This window comes from Hirundo rustica, chromosome 16 (assembly GCF_015227805.2).
Source record: "Hirundo rustica isolate bHirRus1 chromosome 16, bHirRus1.pri.v3, whole genome shotgun sequence".
In the NCBI taxonomy this organism is placed as follows: domain Eukaryota; kingdom Metazoa; phylum Chordata; class Aves; order Passeriformes; family Hirundinidae; genus Hirundo; species Hirundo rustica.
Genome location: NC_053465.1, coordinates 3,265,231 through 3,288,313, shown reverse-complemented (window position 1 = coordinate 3,288,313; position 23,083 = coordinate 3,265,231). Strand labels below are relative to the sequence as shown.

Below are 23,083 nucleotides of genomic sequence, written 5' to 3'. Positions count from 1 at the left end.
TATCTGGCAGGATCAAGTCCATGGTGGACAAGAATCTTGGCCCAGATTTGAAACACCACTTCTTCTGCTTTCCAACCCCATGGTGTAACCACCAGACCACAAACGTCTTTCCTACTTTTTGCTGTTAAGAAGGAAGCATCAGTTTTCAGGCTTGGAGAAATGTGGTGGACTGAGGGCAGGAAGGATCTGTCATTCATAAGAAAACGCGGGCTAGAATTTCAAGATTTATTTAAATTTCAAATTTCCTTAATGCTGATAGAGTCAGAGGGCAAAAGAAGGTTCCTTGCCCATGGCTCTCACTGCAGCATGCAGCGAGCTCTCTCCTCTAGCTGACTTTTTTAACACGTCTGCAAACACTAATGACACATTTAATTCCTTCACACTTTGGAAAACAGTGGCACCTTGCACCAAATAGAAATCTGGCTCATTTTTGATTCTTCCTTCTTCCCAAGGCCCCAAAAGGGATCTTGAATTAATGTGTATTCCTGATTAGCATGATGATATAAATCACAGCAAGCTGCTTTCATGTGGAGATGTGAAGCCGGGCTCCAGAGTGCCCTGCAGTGCACACACTCTCAGCAACGTGTAGAGCAGTGACACCAAACAAAGCTGCTGCTGCTGGCATGTGCTACACAAACTGTGGCAATTATCTCCAAGGATGTGGGAGCTTTATCTGTTTCAGCCTTTTGCTCACAGACATTATGAAGTTAATTATAAAATGTGCCAAGGGGGAGGCAAGGAGAAACCTTGTTAACCTTTTCTTTCTGCGGTTTTCCCCCCTCACTGCATTTACATTGGCCTTGAAGAGCTGGGACATTTTGCAGATGGTTTAGGGTCTATAAATTCTTATTTAAATCATCGTGAGCCAAGTATAACAGGTAGCAGCCCAGACTTCTCTAGAAAGGACAAACTCCAGCTAAGCATGTAAATAATACTCCAGTGCTTTTTAATATATAGATACATACACCGAGCCAGGTGCTCTGCAAGGTTTATTCACATTTTCCTATTGTTGTTCTGTAAAATGCACCAGGTATGCCTCGCGTGACTCTGCAATATTTTTTTTCAAATACTATTTCTCAGTGACTAGTGCAAAGTAACAGGCTGAAGGAAGGTGCTATTTCCTTCACTGCTCATCTCAGGTGGCTGGTAAAGACAACCAAAACTCTGTCTTTATCTACCAAACCTCAAATGGCTGAGTCCAAACAGGCTGCTGCCAATCATGGAAAAGTGAGGGGGAATTTCCTGCTCAAGATCAGGCTGGTGTAAGAAATGATGGGCGATCAAGGAGGACAATGTTATGCTTTGTTTACTAATGGTGAGGAGGGTGGCAGTAATACAGCATGGAAGCATGGCTCTGTGCTGAGTTGAGAGAAACAGGGTGCTCATTTCTCCTCATTGCTACCCATTCCAGCTGGGAAATCCTCTGAGACAGGCTCTGATGGCATCTTTCACCTGTTTGAGCAAGACATATCCTCCATGGCTCCAGTGTCCCCATGGGGAAGATGCTGCTATATTCCTCTAAATGTTTTGAGTTAATCGATAAAGACTCCGCACATTGTATTTCTCAGGAAGAATTCTCTGCACATATTAACTATTTTTGCTTAGGAGGGAAAGGAATAGAATTCCCACCTTATTTTTTTTTTCCCTGAGAAATTAAAAAATCTTTTCCATGTTTGTTTATTTTTATACTTTTTTTAAAAACTTTTTTTTCAGTCCCCACCTTCCAACTGTGCATCATGGTCCATCTGTTGGTGAACCTAAGAGTGTAAAATGTATATAGCTCCCTCCAGAGTTTCCCAGTGAGATTCAATGAAGTTCCATGAGGGACATCTAGCTCTTCTCCCACAAGTGCTCCAAAAGAGGGATATATTATTCAATTCCATCTATTCTTGGCTGAGACCTGACATAATAAAACTGTAGATTAGAAGTCATTCACAAGCATTAAGAAAGATGTTGGCTGTGCCTTTAAAGTGTCCTGAAGCAGAACATTTTACAGGTGACCATCCACAGCAGCTGAATTCACCTGGATGAAAACAGTCTGAATTTCAAGAAAGATCTTTAATATTGTAACTTCACTGATATTTGTAGTAGTCCTGTGCCTAAACTTAAAGGCTGTCCTAGAAAGCTGCTACGGCACACTGATTTCCACCTCTCTATAATACACACAACTGAAATAGAACACAAGTGGTTCTACAGGGTATATATTAGTTGCAAATGCACATTCTCAGCACTTCCAGGTCACCTAGTACATCCCTTGGTATTCCCTTTTAGAGACAGGACTCCAGAAAGTCCATAAGCTATGGTTTATGGATAGGGCTTTTAGGGGACCCGAGTCTCTACTCAGAGGATCCCTCTTTTCAGACAACAGTATTTTCAGAGCTGTTGGCTGATCAGTCTTTGGTTTCCTGGCGTGCTGCCTTCACGTGTGGTTGCCTACCCTTGCTGTTCTGGCAAGGGGAAGAGAAAATATTTGGCCTTTGGGAACTGGACAACTCAATGCCCTGTAGAGCTAACAAGAGTGCATGATCCTGAGTTCAAATATTCTGTACCTGTTTTGCACAGGAATGAATATCACACAAGGTGCCAGGCAAGTGAAGCATAGCTAATGTAAAAACACCTTGGTCTGGTTCCCAGTTACCCTGCAGCTGTGTTAGTATTTACAGCACTGCGAGTAAAGTGCCCCTGAATCAGAATAGGAACAGCTTTTATTCTCTTTGAATGCATAAATCAGGCCGCATAGTTCTGCTGGAATTACAGGCTATTTGCACTCATTTGTCTCCCTCCACGTGCTTTGCCCAGCAGGTAGCCTGTAATTATTTGATAATAAAAATTATAGGCATTTTTACGTTGCTGGTCCTCTGCAGGAGCCGAAGATTACCCAGCAATTTTTACACGAGCTGAGAATGCAAGCCTGATGTCCTGGCGGACTTCCAGGATGGAAGACTCCATCGCCTGTCTAAATCCCCCTGGTATTTCTAACAGGCTGTGGCACTCCTCTCATCCTCCCGGGGCAGTGCGCGGCCCAACAGCTGCATCGCCGCGCTCGGGCGGCTCCGCAGCACCAGGGTGGCGGGAGGAATTCTTCCCAAAAAAAAAAGAGAAGTGCTCATGGCTCAGTTACTTTGATAAGGTCCCTTGGGAGCCGCAGGGATGAAAGAGGCCGGAGGAATGAAATCTATCGCTATGCCCTGTGGGTCTGCTATGTGATAAAAGCTTGCGATGGTTGACGTATGATTATTAAAATTTTCAGACACCTGTGAGAAAACTAGTCAGCTATGGTTTTATTCCTTCGCCCCAAAAATGCTTTTAAAATGCTCCAAAAGAAATGGAGATCAGTGTTAGAGGCTGGAAGTGTCATATGAGAGGTATGTATCCAAAATAAAAGTTTGTTAGTGGTAGAAAATTACCTGTTCCATTATTTTTTTCAAGTTGGCTATGCCTGAAAAGACTAAGTGCCGCTTTCTAAAGAAAACTTATTGCAAAATTATTTCTTTCTCTCTCTCTATTATTATTATTATAAAGGACAATTTTTTTTGCCTATGCATTTGAGAATTTATGTATTTGTAAATATAATAAAACCACAGTGGTTTGGACATTTACCGAGAATGACTGGTTTGGGGAATTTGAGAAACAAAAAGAGATAAAAACATCAGCTAGAAAAAGGAGTGCCTGCATTACAAATGGACTTTGTTATTTTTTATCTTGGCAAGTATCATTAAACTTTAATTCTTTATGCACTCATGACAGATAAGTTTGTCCCACTTCACATTAAAGATGTTATGCATTATTTTTGACAAAGTCATTAAACCCATTGCAGTGAGACCTCACCCCAGCACGCTGAAGGTCCTGCTTAGCAAATATGGGACTGTGGAATCAGGCCTCAACTTCTCCACACTGCAACCAGCAGGAATACTGCTGTGAACTTGGAGACTTCCTTATTTTCCCCTAAAGTTTCCTTTTATTTGGTGAAACAGCCAGTTTCACCAGGAAAAGTGAGTGTGCAGGGTCCTGGGGTTCTGCCGGGGGCATACATGTGTTTTGATTTCTTTGCCTCATTTGCAAAAACTGAAACTAGTTTTTCGGTCTGGAAAAATGCATTAAAGTTCAGCCTTTAGTGCCAGCACCATAAGTGTTGACCTGGCAGAGCCATGGCAGCTGAGCCTCTTCTCTCACTGCTTCCAAAGGCAGCCAAGCCCTCACACTAGGGGACACACACGCTGTTTTATATGCTCAAAGGGAGTGAACAAGAGGGTTCATCGATACTCACCGATACAAAGAAAAGTATTGTTCTGTCCCAGACACATCTAAGTTCGGATTTGTGCTTTGCTTCGTGCCAAGAGCTTATTCTGAGTCCATTATCAATCACAGCTCTGTCCCACAGGCCTGGTTTGGGGAATGGAGAGGGAATGGCCGGCATGGGCAAGGACCACCTGAGGTGGGCATTCTGACTTGCCCTCAAAGGGTCCTGTATTTTTTCTGTGTAGAATGTTGAGAGGGTTTTTTAAGGGATTTACCCCATTCTTTTGATGGCCCTGATGGCGATAATGGAGGGTCTTGAGGGTGCCAGGGACACAGTGGGCAGGAGGACCAGGCTGTGGGGATGTGGGGACAATCCCCTCATGACCTGGGGATAGAGGGATGATGCCCTCATGGTGTGAGGATGGGGGATGATCTCCTCATGGCATGGATCTCGTCATGGCGTGGGGATGACGAGATGATCCTCTCACGGCATGGGGAGAGAGGGACGATCCCCTCATGGCGTTCCACAGCGCACACCCGGCCCGAGCCCCCCAGCGACCTCCACGACCTGGGGGCTCAGGGCAGCGCCACCGCCGCAGGTGGGGTGAGGTGGGGCCGGTCCCTGAGGTAGAAGCGCCAGCTCCGAGGCGGGTGCTGATGTCGCTCTGTGGTGCCGGGGCTGCCCTTCTCCTCCTCCTCCTTCTCCTCCTCCTACTCCCCCGCGTGTGCGGTGCGCGGCCGCATGTGGGGCGCAGGCGGCGGAGTCTCCACCTCTTCTGGCAGCGGGAACCTGTGGCTGCCAAGCTCCATTAAAGCCATCAGCAGCCGAGGGGACGCGCTCCTCGGCGAAGGCGGAGTGGGCTGCGGTGCTTTATTTTAAAATATATACTTTTCTGTTGTCGCCCGCCGCCCCTTTCATCCCTTCGCAAGGTTCGGGCTGAGCAGGACGCCTGCGGGCTGAAGCCGGGGTGCCGCCGCCGCGGGCACCGGAGCGCCGGAGGCGGCCCATGGCTGCACCGCCGGGCGCCGGGCCCCGCTGAGCTCCGCGGGCACCGGCGGAGCGATCGCGCCTCTGGCCGGGACACACAGCGGGCACCATGGTCCGGTGCTGGTGGCTCGCAGGGCTGCTCGTAGGTAGGTGCCACCGGCGGCCGGTGCCGTCCCGCGGCGAGAGGACGGGAGGGCGAGCGGGTGGCGGAGTCGGGGTCGTACCCTCATGAGGCTCCCCGTCACCTCCCTCACCCACCCGGGCACACTGAAGGGGCAGGAGTGTGCAAGGAGTTGAGAATGCAACGGGTCCGACTTTCATGGGGAGTGCAGAGGGACTTGCGAGTGCGCAAGAGGTGTGCGAGGAGAGCGCAGCGGACTGGGGAGGAGGATGCCGGAAAATTCCAGGAGAGTGCGAAAAGGGTGCAAAGAAGAGGCGAGGAGGGGGCGAGAGGACCAGGCGGGCGCGAGGAAGTCGCACGGCGGGGCCGGCGCCGGGACAGGGAACCCGGGGTGCCCCCGCCCGGGCAGGAGGCACCTGGCGCCGAGAGCTCCCCACTCGCCGCTCCCTGCCCGGGTCACCCTCGGTGCCCGCCCGGCCCGGGCAGGGTTTCCCTCAGCCTCGGTGCCCGCCCGGCCCGGGCAGGGTTTCCCTCATCCTCGGTGCCCGCCCGGCCCGGGCAGGGTTTCCCCGCCGTGCCGGGAGCTCCGCAGCTCCACCGCCGCTCGCCGGGGCAGGGACGGGCGTGGAGCGCCCCGCAGAAAACCCGGAGCGCCGGGTTTCTGCCCCCGAACTGTGGGACCGGGAGCGGGGATAGAACCCCTGAAGCGTTTTCCGAGTGAGCCCAGGGAAGTGCTGGGTTGGGGCTCAGTCTCTGCCTCCCGCCCGAGGGTCCCGGAGTGGCTGGGGTCTCTGCCCCCCTCCCCAGAGACGGTCGGGCATTCTCTTTGCCACCGCAACTCGGTTCCTGTCCCGAGTGTGGTGCATGGAGAGCATCGAGCAGAGTTTAGTTGCAGGAAGGGCTTAGAAATTGTTTTCGCTGGTGCTGGGAATTCTTCCTGGGAGAATCCAACACCTGCCCTGGCAAGGGACAACCTCACAAGCAGCCTCCTGCTCCAGGGATGTGACACTGAGCCCCAGCTGTGCAGACGGACTCTTGGAGCAGTGCAAGCTGCATCTTTGCGGCTCTCTTTCAGAAAGGCATCTTTCAACCCCACGGCTCTTGGAGCAGTTTCAGAAGAAAAGGTTCTGGCTTAAGAGACCATATGGGAGAACAAAGGCAACTGTTCTGTGAAAAAAAACAAGATGATTTCTGTTTACGACAAGGAACAGTGTCTGAGGGAAACTCCTCCACTCTCAGACAGTATTTTCCTAGGAAATGCAGAGAAGATCCGTGGCTGAGACTCCTGAACAGACAGGACAGGTGAAAGGAAGGGTTGAGGGAGTGTCCCTGAGGGCCCTGTGCAGTCTGGACACTGAAAGTCCAGGCACTTGGTTCCTACTGCTCTTTTTACCACTTAGTTCACTCGTCTGAGGTTTTGGGCAGCAAATACCACACTGGCTCACCTGTCCAGCTCAGGGCTTAGTGATCAAGGCAAAAGAACTGTGTAGTAACAGCTCTTGGACATTACTTGCATTAAGTATAAGGACTATAGAAAGAAATCTCTGAGCAGGGCACTTCTGTAGAGTTTCTTTCCTGTTCTCCTAACATGGGATCTTTCTTGTGTGTTGTTTGCAAAATAAAGCTGAGAAATACGAATTCTCTGAGTATCTTATTAGCTCAAGTTGCTTTGCTCAGGGATTTGTTAAACTGCATTATATTAGTTTACTCCCCGAAGTCTAATTAGAATAATTCTTTCTTAAATCCTCATGCGGTTTCTCTTAGTCTAGTCTAATCTAAACTCTCTGCTTCTTGCATCTGATGTCAGTGAGAGAATTTCCATCGATTTCAGTAAGAATGGAAACTGAACCTCGAAATTAGTGTTTAAATACCTAAGTCAGATCCAGAACTCATTAAAATCAAAGCAAGCGTTGCTCACTGTGAGCAAGACTGGCATTCTGCATTTTGCATAAGGCTGAATATTAGCATGAGCATGACACCAGTGCATAATTAGTTGAAAAACCACTTTAGTTAGGTAACTGGATCTGACTTTGGAGTCTCCTCCAGAAAAGAATCACTCATTCCTGGAAATGTCCCCAGAGACTTGCTGAGTTTTACCTAAGCTTTCATTAAAATTTGTACATTCCAATAACACTGCACTGATATTTTTTATGTGTAGCTTCTCCTGCATGGTTTTAAGATAAAATATCTATTCTTGCTTTCAGTGTTTATTTTTAAGTTTGAAAGTGACAGTGTTGAGGTAAGATCACCAGTTGCATTCAGTTAAGAGATTAGCAAGAGAATCCCATAAGTGATAGAACCACATTCAGCATAGAGATGTGTGTCTATTTGCACAATAATATATCTTTTCTTACTATTAAACCAACATCATTGTCTTTGGTTCAAATATTTATTTGGATAACGATTACTTAGCTAATTTTTTTTTTTTTACCAAGTTGGTGGTTTTTATTCTTCATTTTTCAAGCTGGCCAAAAAAAATCAACAACTAATGTGCTATGCTGGATCGTGTGATATGACTCTATTTGTTCTTTCAATAATTATAGGGTTAGCCACGTTTCAAAGTATATGGATATAGATAAAAACAGGGCTGAGATGTAAAAAAAGCACAAGTGAAAAAAATATAGTGTGGTTTCTATATTTTCCCCACAAGCACAAATTGTTGAGTAAGGAGATTTTCAAAAGCCAGAAATTGCTGTGAAGAAAACCAAAGCTGGAATCCAGTGCTAGGGGAGGCTGCATCTGGCAGAACAAAGTTTGGAAAGAGGTTTTGCTTTCAGTGGGATCCTGTGTTTCCCCACAACAGAGCATATGTCATCTATAAAGACAACACTTTCATGGGTGAGATACAATCGCTGCTAAAATAAACCTCAAAATTAGGAAGCACCTATACAATGCTCTTACACAAGTGCTTTGGTTTTCTTACTCATTTGCTGAGGAAGATAAAGGTATGAAAGAAGAGAAACTTCCTGATTTTAAGATGGTGTATCTCAGATATAATAATCCCAAGAAGCTGACAGTGAGAACGTGAGAATTTTGATGTGTAACCCTTCTTCTGTAGGCTAAGAGTGCTGCCAGAAACTGAAAATATGATTCATAGAACAGCTCCTTCTCTTGCCATTTTAAATTGTGTAAGTTCCTAGGGGTTAGTAAGCTGCAATCTGTGGGGTTTTTTTCTTTAAGGAGTTAAAAGGTCTCGTGGTTTAAAATGCATAATTAGAAAAGTTCTGTTTCTGTGTCTTAGAAAAGAAGCTCTAATATCTATTTGAAATGCCAGAGCTTCAGAGTGTTAAGTGATAAGAGGGTTGAAATCCAACATTATTTTTGAGTTTTAGCAGGGTGATGGTGTGATAATTGTGGCTTTTGTAGTGGTGTTTTATTGAATCATCACAGTTTGGATTCAGCTGAAACTGAATGCTGCAAAGAAGCTCCGCTCCTGTGGCACTGTTAGACAGAAATTTGGATTGGTGGAACCCCTACTTACAGCTGGTGTGAGGGGACATAAATCAACAGGAGAAGTCTCACTACAGAGTGCTTGAAGAGATTTGCTTGACTTTAGATTTTAAAATAATTCTTTAAACTTGAGTGTGTGTCAAGCACTGAAAAAGTCCCCCATGGTTTCTCCTGGGTTAATAAGAAACACTGACAAATGTGTGACATTTTGGCCTCGTCTAACTCCAAGACTGTGGTCTTTGGAAACAGCTTTCTCCTGGCACTCTGGGATCAATGTATACACCAAGCTCCCCACTGAGACAATTGGATTCACCTTGTTCGCACTCTCACTAAATCCACAAGTGCTGGACAGGGCAGGCTATGGCTTGGCTCTCCCCTGTTGATACAAAAACACAATGACATATTATTTTTAAAGCTTTTCAGAGAAAAAAATCAATCATTTTTCCGAGTTAGGCTGCCTGGAAAAGACAGATGAAAATACAAATGGCAGCAAGGTTTTGCTGCAGAAAAGCTTCCAGAGTTTGTTAGTTTTGAGTAGCACAAGTCCTGTTATTAGATTATGCAGCACGTAGGTTGAATGTCAGCTTTGATTTTAGCATCTGTCGGCAGAGTTTAGGAGAACTGGAACACATCAAAACTTGGCTAATGTGGACAGGCAAAACAGTAGACTGAAATTTCAGGCTATCTAGAAACCACACCCAGACCCCAAAACACATGTTAGAAGTAACTTGAATTCTGTGCTCCAGCTGAACAAGTAACCTTTTTCTGTGGTCACTTGTGACTCTGAGTTAAACGTGTGTGTATTGCTGGTGTGGGCTCTGGATCAGTTTCCCTCCTTTCTGCAGAGCTTTTTTCTTGAGGATACCTTCTGCTATGACTGCTTTTGATTGCCCTTCTCATCCTTGGCTTTGCAGGAGCCAAGTAGCCTCAGAATATTAGATCCTATTAGATCCTATTTTTATTACTATAAACAGTATCCTTGCAGCAGTGCCAGGAGTCCTGTTGTGTTAGGTGCTAAATAAAGAGAGAACAAAAGGATTCTTCTTGCTTTAGTGGGTTTATAACCTAATTTCCTGGACTTAGATTTTCAACAGTGAGTACTTGACAGGGCAGGGACCTGCTGGGATTCCCAGCTGTGTCCAGCAGTTTAGTACCTATTGCAGTTGCTTAGGTCTCTACATCCCTAAATGCCTTTGTGCATCCAGCCCTCCTTTCTAGTCCCATGGAGGCCAGGCAGGGATCCTGAAGAGCAGGACAGTGAACAATGTGCTTACACAGGAGAGCAGCTGTCCCCCGTGGGAGCAGGGAGCTGGGACGGCTCCATGGCAGTGGGAGACTGAAAGGCCTCTCAGATTATCCCGCCAACTCCCTGCCAAGAGCGGGTTGTTCCCTGCTGAACTAATGCTCTGCTCAATCCCTCAAAATCCTGCCAAGCAAGTGGACTTACGTTGCCTACTACATTGTGCCTCGAGAAGTTCACTCTCCCATACAAGCCACATGTTTTTCCTCTCTTCATTCATTCCCAACAGAATCTTTTTATTCACTGCAAGGAATTCTTTCCCTTCCTTGGTGTTTGTGCTTTGTGAATATTTATAGGCTGTTATCATATCCATCTTGCTCAGCCAGGCTATATGTACTCTGCTCTTTTAATCTTCCTTTGTAACTCAATCCCTCCCACCCCCTCATCATTTTTTGTTGTTCTACTCTCAACTCCCTCCAGTTCCAGTTGCTCATTTTGCTTTGGGTAAACGCTGTATTTATGTTAATATTATGTGGTGGGTGGTCCTCTCTGCAGTCTTGGTCCATGTGAGTGATTTAGACGTTCAAAATGAGGTTGACATTTTATAGCCAAGCCATGGCTGATTACTGGTTCTGCTCTTCAAAGCACTCCAGGAAAAAATATGCTTAGCCATCACTATTGCAAATGGCCATGATAGCCCCTAATAAAGTGTCTGTGCGGGGGTTCAGGGACATTGCCAAAACCTGCATGGGTGCTCTATGCATTCAAAAGAACACTGTGGCATTAATTTCACATCCACGTGCTGTTTTTTCTGTTGGGTTTCCAACTCATCCGAATTAAGGAATGTCGATGTAATATTTGCCGTTTGGTAGGAATGTGAATTCTGGTTAGAATTTAACTGAATCATGATAGTACCCCCGGGGTGTTGTTCAGCCTTGGACTGAATTGTCTTGCTTTTGTTTTGGAAAACAAAGGCTTTCCCCCATGTGCTGTCCCCAGCCTCTCACTGTTTAGACACCCAGGGAGTTAGAGATCTCACTGTGGTCTCACCTATCTCACCAAACTGAAATTCAAACTTTCAGCAGTTCTCAAGTAAAAAAGCTCTAATATCATCTTCCTTTCCTTTGTTTTCTTTTGGTTTTTGGTTATGTATTTACTTGTGTCAAACTTACATGGCAGTACGGATCAGAGTTTAACACAAGTCATGATATTCTAACTCTGTAAATTCTCAGATTTTGGCTCACAGCAGGACCTTGTTCTCAAGCCTCTTGTCCTCTCTCCTGTCCCTGGCTGGGCTGCACAGTGCAGGACTGGCAGCAGCACAGGCTCTGAGCTAAAGGCCAGTCTCCCCTGAGCTGACCACAGTGGTTGGGCCAGCTGGGGCCATTGGGCTGCACGGAATTGCTGTTCTGTTCTCCAGTAAATCTTTTGACACTGACCAGTTTAGCTGTAGAAGAAGCAATGACTGGTCTGAGTCTGTGCAGCATCTGGGGTGAGAGGGAGGAACGTGAAGTGAAATGTCTCTGTCAGGACAGCAAGAATGTGTGTAGAGCTCTGTTGTGTAGTAGAGCTCTGTTGTGTAACCTAAGAGGGGTGTTTTGGTGAGCATCAGCTGCAGGAGAGCTCTTGGGAGAGTGGACCCACATCTGGCTCTTGTGCTTTGGTTTGTCATCACAAGTCCTCTGTGCCAGCCCTTATGTGTCCTGCTTAATTCACCCCCTGTTTAATTTGAAAATATCATGATCTGTAAAGTCCCTTCCAACCCAAACCATTCTGTGATTCCCCCTATCTCATTTCTCCTTCTTTCCTCGAGTGTCTACTGTCAGTTTATAGGGATGGGCATCCTCTGAATAAGGTGCTGATGGGGATCTTTCCTATTTACAGACTCCAGTAAAACTGGAATCAAGCCCTTGAATCCCATTTACAGTGTTCAGTTTGGTTGTCTTTGGGGTAAACAGCCAGAGAGGCAGCTTTAAGAAGCTATTTTATTTGGATGTAGCTTATACTGAAGAAGATCTTTGAGTTACTTCTCCTTCCTCCCCTTCCCTACCACAAATCCCATCTGTCTGGTCATCTGTCACTGGACACGACACTTAGCAAGAAAAATACATGATTCCATGATTCCAAGAGCAGAATATTTACTTCTCTAGTGCCTTAAAAACCTCCAGGCAGCTCACCACAAGCCCTTCACAATTTTAATTGTGGATATGAGACAGATCAGGCAGTGTTCACAGCCTTAGAACAAAGCCAGGCTAAAACCATAGAATGGGATGTCTGAACTCGTTTGCCATTGTGCTGAAAGTATGTGGTGAAAGTATGTTTTGAAAACTTCTCTAAGATCCTAAGCTACTTGGGACTTTTGAGTCGGCTGAGTTTCCTCTTAGGATCTGCAGGATTTCATGTATGATTATGCTCAGCTGTGCAGAGGAAACTCAAGGTGATGCTCTGCAATGATAGTTCATGGGTAATACTGTTACTGTGCCAGCCCTGAAGGCATAACTGAGAAACATTTAGTGAATTCAAAGCATTTTATGAATATCATTAACTGAGCACCAGACTGGAGAAACAGATAAATGTGAATATACCCATTTTACAGACAAATAGGAGAAGGGATGGATAATAGAAATACTTTTCCAGAAACCAAACAGTGCTCCAGTGAAAGCACTGGCATCCTCCCTCAACCACTTGACCACATTCTGGCTTCAGTTCAGGGAGGCATTACTAATCAGGAAAAATGCTCATGCACTGGCTTAATTTCAAGCACATGCTTAAGTTTCACTGAAACCAATTAGACTTAAGCATGTGCTTAAGTCCTGTCCTGAACTGTGTTCAGTTTGCATATAGGCAAAATGCAATGTTCTGCTGTGATACATTTTTCCATCCCCAGTGGGTTATATTTAAATTTTATAACTTTACAATATTATAATATAAAATTTATCTCTTCCCACAGAGCTGTTCTCTTGGGAATGCCTTTTTCTGAGCAAATTAAAAGCACCACTAACTTAATCTCCACACAAATGCAAGAAAAATTGATTTGCTAAATACAACCGTTTTGTTTGCTTTTAAAAGAATGCTTATTCCTTTAGTGGCCAACCCAAATCCGTTCTGTGCACTCTCAGGAGAGAAAAAGCTAAAGAAACACTGTTTTGCTGTGTTGATGAAGTCTGTGTGGAAAAGTAGGATTCACTTATGCAAAATATATTGATACATTTCTAATCGTCTGTTTCTTTCCAGTCTGAACATTCCTCAGAAAATATCAAAGGTTTTATGTCATCTCTAAATGAAGAAATGTGTAATGCTCCGTTACTTCAGGCCCTGATCTTATCCCTGTGAATGGGTGACTAACTGAAACATTAGAATTATAAATGGGAATGATAAATTCTGGCTGTAGGAAGCAATAACATGTAATAGATTAAACAATCTAGCTCTGGAGAAGAGCTGATCCACAGTAACTAATTGGTTGCAAACAGTAATGTATGCATTTTCTTCTCCATTTATGAAGAAACAGATGTGTGACTCAACTTTGCTTTTTTCCAGAGTCAATCTGCTTGGGGGAGCACAAACAAGATTTGTTTCCAAGGAGGAATATGACAGCATTTCTCTCTTGGTTGATGGTTTTTTCCTTTAGAAGTGAGAAGTGGCTCTGCATCTGGAGCACACAGCACTTGTGTAGCACAGGGCTCTCATTTCCAGGCTTGGCCCTTGCCTCGGAATCTTTCACCTTAATTTTACCAACAATTTACTGTGGGGGGAGAATTTGAGAATTTCCAGTTCTGCCCTTATCGTTTGATCCCATGGATCTGATTTTCCTGAAGGTAGTTTGTACAGATGAGGCTTGGAATACTTGGTCTGCAGTTGCTGCCGGAGCTGTTTGCCCAAGGCTTGATCCCGTTTGTGCTGATTGCGGTGACGTTGCTGGCTCTGCCACTCCTGATTGCCTGAGTGCTTGTCCCCTTGCTCCGAGGCTTTGGGCCCGTCTTTGGGATGCAGCAGGCGGCAGAAAGCTGGGAAAAGCCCCTGTTCTGTCCAAGTGCTGTGCTGGGGAGCTCTCTGGAAACGCTTGTGGTTAATCGATACAGACGGACTGCAGAGCGAGCGAGGGGAAGAGATCAGTTGGGCATTTTTTTAGATTTTCCTATGAATGAGGATTTTTGTCTTGAGGATGTATTGTGAATAATTCCTTCCTCCTGCCTGAGAACTCTACAGAGCAGTTAATTTGTGTCTCTCCTAAGACAGAGGAGCTGCTCTGATGCGCTTTACCAGGGGCTGAGTAACAGATTGACATATGAGTGACAGCCGCTTCATGCTGCTCTTGGAATAGAGAAGTGCTCTAACTACAGATTTTAGGTCTGGGACTGAATTTCTCCAGCTTGAAAGGATGTTTGGATCTGGTGGGGCTGGAGTATTTGAGAGAAAAAAAAGCAGCCACAAAATTTGGACACAAGCCAATAGCTTTTGGTTTGAGGATGCATCCAGCTTGGAGTCTTGTGCACAATTAAGTAAGACAAAATCCTTAGGAATTCCCATAATGTCAAATATTTACATTCTGGAGACTTTTTTTTCTTTTCTTTCCCCATGAAGTTTGATCCTGATTATAAAAATTCCCTTTTGTATTGAATGTGTCAAAATGCAGCGATTGCATTGCCAAAGTGTCTTTGGTCCCAAACAATGTAGACTATTAGTATTTCTGCCAAAAGTAGCACAAAGGGTTCAGTGAGATATTGAAGCTTCTGCTGCAATAAACACACACAGAGCTTAGTTTGTGAGTTGACTGGGTTATATTGCATATATTTTATAGCTGCATTCTATATAGCTACAGACTGCACTGATACCTCTGGAGTCTTTCTGTGCTTATGCGCAAGGGAATATCTGACCCTTATGTCCATTATTACCTCTAACACAAATACAATTATTTTTTAGTTTAGTATATTCTCTAGGATAATAATTTTGTGTTTGTTTGAAGTGTGAAGCCCTTCTGATGACTCTCCAGTATTTGGGCCTGTTAGGGCAGTCAGATGAATCTTGGCGTACTCTGCACGTGAGTTAAAAAAGTCCTGGGAGTAGGGAGCACACAGGACCACAGAGCAAAGTCATGGCAGAGCTGGGATGAGGATACAGATCCCCAGCTCCTAATGGCTCTCCTAAATAGGCACCCATGGGGCAGCCTCACACATGCTGCAGCTGCCAAATTAGAGGTTTAACTAATAGCACTGGGTTTTGTCATCCTGTATTTTCCCATTTTCACATGAAGAATCACAGGAACTGCATTTTAGGAAGCACGAGTGCAAGCAATTGTGTAGGAGTTGGCTGTGCCTGCTCACCTCGTCCAGCCCTTAAGGCTGGTAAGAATAAGAACAGTGCAGTTGTGAGTCTGCTCCCAAAAGAGCCCTGAACTCTAATAATGTGTCTTTCCAGCTGTTTCATGCTCTCCAGTGCAGGGTGAGGTACCAGAAAAGGCAAAGCTGGTTTCCCTGGCCTCTGGGTACTGCTCTCCTTCTTCAGGGGGGGCTTCCCTTTCCATGTTTATTCCTTTTGTGATAGTTCAGGCTTTGTGTGCTTAGGTCTATACAAATACATTTCAAGTGGCCTTTAAAACCGTCACAAATGGCAACACCACAGTGAAGTGACTGAATTTGTCCGTCAGATAAAAGTCTGAAGTTATTGAGTGGGAATCCCTCTCCTTTTAGAGGGGATTTAGTGGGGCTCCCTCTCCAGTAGCCTCTGACTAGCACAGCAGACATTTAATTACCAAATTCCCACTTGACTTGGTCCAGAGCTTGCATATTGTGACTCTCTCTTCATCTCCTTGACTGAGGCACAGGGTGAACAAACCTTTCACATCCTTATTCTGTGGGAAGGTGACACACAGATGCTGGGTCTTTTGTTCCAGCTGATAGCCAGGCTGGAAAGCAACTCTTGTCCTAACATTGGTATGGAGTGAATAAAAGTTGGCTTCAAAATGTCCAAGACGCTCCTGGGTAAAATGCAAAGTACAGCTGGAACAAACGAACCCCGTTTGGGCTCATAAAGCCCTGGCTGGGCTGAGCAGCGCTGGGACCAGGGTCACTTGTACCACGGAGAATCTGGGGGTTTTCAGGAGGAGCTTCACCGAGAGCTCATTCTATGGTGCCGTGAAGAGGAAAATCCCAGCTCTCTTAAAGGAGCAAGCCTGCAACGAGTGCCACAGTGTGCTTAAGTAAGGAGTGAATAATGTAGGAATATATGTACATGTGTGTGTGTGCATGCAAAGGTCTTCAGGATTTAGCTGAGTGTTCACACATTCCCTAAGCCAATAACATCCGTTGTTATGGGAAATGAGGTAAGTGACAGAATTACTGTCCTTATGGCGGGCGACAGGCGAGGCCGGCGTTCCCATGCTGTAATTCCCCGTTCCAGCCACTGCCTCAACAATTGCATGAGAGGGGGACAACACGAACAAAGAGCGCTCGGTTTTATTTGAAGATTTCATCTGAAAACCAGTTGGATTCAGATGAAACTCAAGTCGGAAAACTTGAGCGAAATAACAAACCCTGTGTCCTAAGCTAAGAGTTTGCTGCTGAGCGAGCCCGCCCGGGCTCGGTTCGTTCCGGGGGGCTCGGTTCATTCTGGGGGGGCTCGGTTCGTTCTGGGAGGGCTCGGTTCGTTCCGGGAGGGCTCGGTTCGTCCTGGGGGGCTCGGTTCGTTCTGGGGGGCTCGGTTCGTTCTGGGGGGGGGGGGCTCGGTTCGTTCCGGTTGGCTCGGTTCGTCTGGGGGGGGGGGCTCGGTTCGTTCCGGGGGGCTCGGTTCGTTCCGGTTGGCTCGGTTCGTTCCGGGGGGGCTCGGTTCGTTCTGGGGGCTCGGCTGCGCCGCCCCAGGGGCTGAGCCCGCGCCCCCCGTGTCCGCAGCCTGCGCCGCCGCCGAGCCGCACTGCCGCCAGCAGCTGCGCCACCTGCAGGACAGCGCCGGGATCGCCGCGCGGCTGCCGCCCCGCCTGGAGGGGCGCTGGGTCTCCACCGGGTAAGGCACCCCCAGAACACGGGTAAGGGCACCCCCAGACCCCGGGTAAGGGACCCCCCCACACCCTGGATAAGGCACCCCCAGACCTTGGGAACGCGCCCCTCTCCCCTGACAATGCGCCCCTAAAACCACGGGGAAGACACCCCATACCCTGGGAAGAAACATCCATCTCAGTGTGCTCCAGATCTTGGGGAACGTGCCCTGAACACCCTGGGTAAGCCACATCATTCTCCTGGGAGGGCACCCCCATCCCCTGGGAATGCATCCCCAGACCCTCGGAGGGTCTCAGAATGGATCCCCAAAGGCCCCAGCCCCTCAGCGCAGCTCCTGCCCACCCCCGGTACAGCAAACTGCCAGGCAACACAAAGAGAGTTTCCTTCTCCCCTTCCCCAAGCCCTCATTCCCATCTGGAGGAGGGCTGGGACCGTTGGGCGTCCCTTGAGCCTCCTGCTACTTCCCCATCGGGGTGCAGCTCGAACGGGCAGAGCAGCCCTGATTCCTGCTGCCCTCCGCATGCTTTCTGTGGGTGTGCATGAAGTGTAAGGTCTGTCCATCGCTCCCACAGTTTGGTAGCAATGCCCAGACTGTAAAACCACCCCAGGGCAGCCACCACGTGTGGGAGGCTCTCATCCACGATGCTGCTCCCTCCTCTGCTCTCCTCTCTCCCCTCTCCTCCCGCACCCCGGCTGCCCTGGGAGGGATTTCTCCCCGTTCCGCCGTGGCTCAGCGCTGCCTTCCCCGCAGGTGTGAGGTGCGGCCGGGACCCGAGTTCCTGACCCGATCCTACCTCTTCTACACCAACCGGCTCTTCAAGGCTCTCCAGTTCTACTACTGGGACCCTTCCTGCCGCGACCCCTCCTACTCGCTGGTCATCAAGGGCAAGCTCCGGCTGCGCCAGGCCTCCTGGATCACCCGCGGGGCCACCGAGGCCGACTACCACCTCCACAAAGTGGGCATCGTGTTCCACAGCCCCAAGGCCATGCGGGAGGTGGCCTCCCGGATCAACCAGACCTCCGGCGAGGGCTGCCGCGGGTTCCTGCCCCCGGGGCGCTCCTGGGCGCCCGGAGCCCTGTACGAGGTGCTGAGCGCCAAGACGGAGCGCGACTGCACGGCGGCCCTGGGCTTCGCCATGCACGAGCTGAGCCTGGTGCGTGTGGAGAGGCGCTTCCAGCCCCTGCTGCAGCCGCAGCAGAGCGGGAGCCGGCTGGTGGAGGAGCTGTACCTGGGGGACATCCACACGGACTGGGGGGAGAGGCTGCACTACCGCCCCACCGGCTACCAGCGCCCCATGCAGAGCGCCCTGGTAAGGATGAGGCCTGTGCACGGTGCCCTCACGGCGTCGGGGCTCTGGCAGCAGTTCCCTGGCTGCGCAGGGAGCGCCTGGCAGCACTTGGCCCCCTCGGTCTTAGGGACACGCTGTGGGGCTGCAGGGCTGCGATCCCGGGTGCTCCGAGGCACGTGGGGTTCACCCTCTGCTTTCCTGAGAGAACAGGGCCAGGGTGGGTGAAAGCTCAGCAGAACCAACACGGGAAACAAGCCTGCACTGGCATGGGCCTGGACAGCTTTTGTTTGGCCGTGTTTTCCTAGGAAATGCAGTTTCCTTGTTTGCTGCACCAAAGTCAGTGAAGGCTTCAGGCTGCGCATTGTTGGAGCCTGCTCTGCCCTTTATCTCCTCTGCCCTTCATCTCCTCTGCCTTCTCCTTGCTCCCTGGGGTGTGCTCCAGGCTGAGGGGAAACTCTTCAGTCCTTGGTGTAAAGCCAGTAGCACAGGAACTTGCCCCCAATACAATAATGTTATTACACAGAAATCAGACTTCCATTTTGACAGACATAAAACTGAGCAGCACACTTGGTTGCCTTTTATTCTATTTTATTTTCTGTTTTATAGCAACTTAGTTTATTCCCAGGAAAGCAGCTTTCCATCTGAATCAAAGCCGATCAAATCAGAAATGGTGGAGCAGTGAGATGGGTTGAAAAAACCTCTCTGAATTATCCCAGATAAAAGGGGGGAAAAAAAAAATATATATATATATATATATATATATATGGGGGCAACATTTCCCCACACCTCAAACTACACCAATTGAATTTAGAAAAACACAGAGCAACACCCCTCTCTCTCTCTCAAAAGTAACGTTCTCAAATTGGTTAAACTTGTGTTATCTTGGGCCAAAACCATATATATGAGCAAAACCAGATGGTAAACATAAACACTTTTAAAAGTTAATTTAAACCCAAACCTAAAGATACTGAAATTCACTCTCTGAATGCAGCCCTGTAATTAATCAGCCAACAGCTCTCCAACGGACCTGCACATGATGTCACCACTTGGCGATAATTAGAAGCTGCCATACATTAGAAATAACTTCACACGACTCGTTTAAGCAAGGGGGTTTGCTCCATGCCTGTAGTAATAATTTTATTGGGCATAGGATTTTTCTTTTTTTTTTTTTTAATTATTTTCTGTGAACTGATATCCATTTGCCTGTGCTGGTGAGTTACACAGCTATGTCAGGAATTATTTTTTAACTTTCTTTATGAAAATATCACTCTTTTCCCCTTAAATTTATATCTGTTTTAAAGAAACCCATTCCCCCCAAATTACCTTTCATTATCAAAGAATTTCCTGCCTAAGGAGAGCATATATATTTGCCAACTTCTGGGATTATTTAGCCATAATGTACTGTGTACTGTCAGCACTCATTACTGTGACAGTAGCAGTAAAGCAAGCTGAAAATGACTAAATTACAGTAGACTCCAATCAACTTGCATGTAAATTACCCACCCTACAGTTAACTACTGAGTTATTTAACCTTCTTGCCTATGACAGTTCAGTAAAGATTAGCTCGTGTTCTAGAAAATTATATAATGTTCCAACCCTGCTTATTTAAAAATAAATCGGTTGTGATATATGAAGTACAAGAAAAATTTCCAAGCTACACAAAACCCCTGCTGGCACCGGATCGGGGCAGGGCTGGTTTGACTCAGAGCTCTGCAGCGGCGGGGATGCGAAGGTCAGGGCCTCCTTCTGCAGAGGGTTCTTTTCTTCTCCGTTCTGGCTGCTGGGAAACCCCCACGTCCCCATCCCGGCTCGTCCCGGGCCTCACCCGCATCCCTGGATGCGGGAACTCGGGCAGGAGGGCGGAACAGCTCGGGCTGTGCTGGGAAGGCCGCAGCCGCAGGAGCTCCTCATGGCCAGGTGTCACAGCCTCCTCCATTCCCAAAAACCGGCGTCGTTCTGTCCTGGCACCGCTCTCATCCTCACGCAGCTCGCCGTGGAAAGCTGACGGGGAACACCCTGTGTGTCCCGAGGGAGCGTTCCCCGTCCTGGAGCGGCTCTGCCCTTGCCCCGGGCTCCCTGTCGGGCTGTCCTCAGCAGCCCCGGCACGGGGCACAGCCCGGTGTCCTTCAGCTACCAGAATAGCAAAGAGCAGGGCAGCGCTTGATCTCCCTTAATCTGCTCGGCTGCCTCTGCCAAGCTCCCCGCAGTTCCGCACCCTGCTGTGGACGAGGGGAGTCGCAGCTTTTGAAATATTCTAGAAGGGTTCTTTTTTTGTTTTGTTTTGTTTCGTTTTGGGGTTTTGTTCGGCTTCCCAGTTGTCGGAACTGTTCTTTTCTGTCTCCCGCAGCACCACGTGCACCCTTGCCCGGCGTGTGTGATTATCTCCAGGGCCGATGAGCACCACCCGCCGGTCCTGCCCGCCCGGGCCGCGCTGCCCATGCAGCTCAGCGGCAGCTGGGTCAGCACCCACTGCGAGGTCCGCCCGGCCGTGCTCTTCCTCACCAGGTACTTCACCTTCCACGGCAGCAACCACTCCTGGGAAGGGCACTACTATCACTACTCCGACCCGCTCTGCAGGCAGCCCACGTTCACCATCTACGCCTCCGGGCACTACACGCAGGGCATCCCCTCGTCCAAAGTGCGGGGCGGCACCGAGCTGGCTTTTAAAGTCACCCAGGCCCGGGTGACGCCGATGGACCAGGTGACGGTGGTGATGCTCAACTCCTCGGAGCCGGGAAGCTGTGGGTTAGCGGGCTCCTGGAGCGCCGGGGTGGAGCAGGATATAACACCCACGAACGGATGTTTGGCTCTGGGCATCAAGCTGCCCCACACCGAGTACGAACTGTTCAAAACGGAGCAGGACACGCAGGAGCGCAGCCTCCTCTACATCGGGGAGCGGCCCACGGACGGCTCCAGCCCCGACAGCCCCGACAAGAGACCCACGTCCTACCAGGCCCCTCTGATCCAGTGTGCTGCAGCCTCAGAGGAATTCTCCAACTACATTAGTCTGAAATACGTGGGAAGAAAGGATGCTAACGGGATCACAGCACTAAAACCTTTGCCTGTGGCCTTTTTATTGTTTATAGCACTTCTGTTTTTAAGATGGGACTAGTTATCTCTTCAGGTACAGTGCAGAATTCAGATAAATCTTGGTGCTATCGTGATTTTTATTTCCTTCAAACGAGCACATCTGGAATCAGTTTTACTCAGATTTGGAAACGCTTTTTAAAAACACCCAATAGTGAATGAAGCCAAGGAGATATGCCTGACTCCACACTGTTTGTCCTGTGGCTTTATTGCCTAATCTCCCTTCTTTGCATGCAAATTTAATGTAGTGACACGGATGCACTGCACATTGCAACAGATAATTTAGCAACATGAGGGGGGAAAAGAATGACATCAATTAAAATTGCTGCTTTGAGCCTTTGACATTGCTAAGATTTAATCAAGAGCTTGATTCAGATGTAATTCAAACATCCTTAGTGTTTGCTGCTGAGTTTCTTTGAGGTTAAGTTCCTCCCATCACACTCCTTTTTGCTGTTCATGCAAATTTAATCTGCAGTCAGTCAGCAATAAACAGTCAGCAAGTGTTCTTGAGAAGGGCACGGTTCACATGCCTCTCGCAGTTCACAGATATTTTCTGCACTTCGCCTGTGTATGTCACACACAGGGACCCACAAAGAGTCTTTGCACTTGGAGATGCCCAGAACAGCCCTCACAGAGGGCTTGACTTTTCCACCTGACCCTGGGCATAGATTACAGTAGATGGAAAACACTTCTGTGCACGACAGCTCCAAGCCTCAGCATTCCCTGGCTGCAGCACTGCATCCCTGCTGCGTTACCCCAGCTCTGCAGTGCCGTGCTGGCCTGGCTGGGAGACATCAGCAGTGTCCCCGTGTCGCTGCTGCCGTGCCCGGCGCAGGCACCGTCACCACGAGCCGTGGGAAGGCAAAGATCCCTCACCAGCCTTCTCAGGCCGCGTATTTTCACTGCCTCCTTATGAGTTACTGGCACAGCAGTTGTTAATCCAGCTCTCCTCTCAAAGTGTCACTTCCAGCCTCATTCCTGTACAGATGTTTTATAAATCTGCCTCTGGTGAACAATGCGCTGAAGAGATGCTCAGATCAGACAGCACAGTCAGGTCAAACTGATTCCTACTGACAAGCCGGACAAACTATGAAATTATATTCCCTGTCTGCTGCAGCTAAGCATCGTATAACTTCCTCGAGAAGCCCTTCTCCAGCAGCTAAATCCTCTCCAAATAAGCCTATATATCTTATCCACAAAAGATATTTTGTTAAAGCAGCTATGCAATAGCCACCTTCTTAATGCTGTATTTACGAACTTGCAGCTTGTACTTAGATAAATTATGGGGTTTATAACACAAAAATACTTTGGGGGGATCTGTACATTAATAATTCAAATGAGATGCTTATTAAATGCATTACAGTTGTGACATAAATGTTGTCAGCATGTTCACATGTTCCAGGCGTGACCCAATATTAGTCATGCACATAAACAGTTCTGCTCGAAGGTGATACACAAAGGGCCAGGCTCGGCTGCCCTGCCTTGGCTTCCCTCCCTAATCCCTGAAGACTTCAGCAGGCAAATCTAATTTCCAATCTTGCTGGCTGTGCTTTGTTCCCTGCTGCTGCACGGAGATCCATGGGCGGCTGGAAGTGTTCTCAGAGAAGGTGGTGTCTCCTTGGGGATGTTCCCATTCGGATGCTGTGAACTGGGGCAAGTCCTGGGCAGCTCAGCTGTAAG

The 23,083-nt window shown here is 47.9% G+C and overlaps 1 protein-coding gene across 1 annotated transcript; it reads left to right on the top strand.

Moving 5' to 3' along the window:
- The first annotated feature begins 5,265 nt into the window (after nucleotides 1-5,265).
- APCDD1L (APC down-regulated 1 like) lies at nucleotides 5,266-22,778 on the top strand. The gene is made up of 4 exons (XM_040080133.1): nucleotides 5,266-5,373; nucleotides 16,923-17,034; nucleotides 17,779-18,337; nucleotides 20,664-22,778. The coding sequence occupies exons 1-4, from the start codon at nucleotides 5,337-5,339 to the stop codon at nucleotides 21,426-21,428; spliced, it is 1,473 nt and encodes a 490-aa protein (XP_039936067.1). The 5' UTR covers nucleotides 5,266-5,336; the 3' UTR covers nucleotides 21,429-22,778.
- Nucleotides 22,779-23,083: the final 305 nt, after the last annotated feature.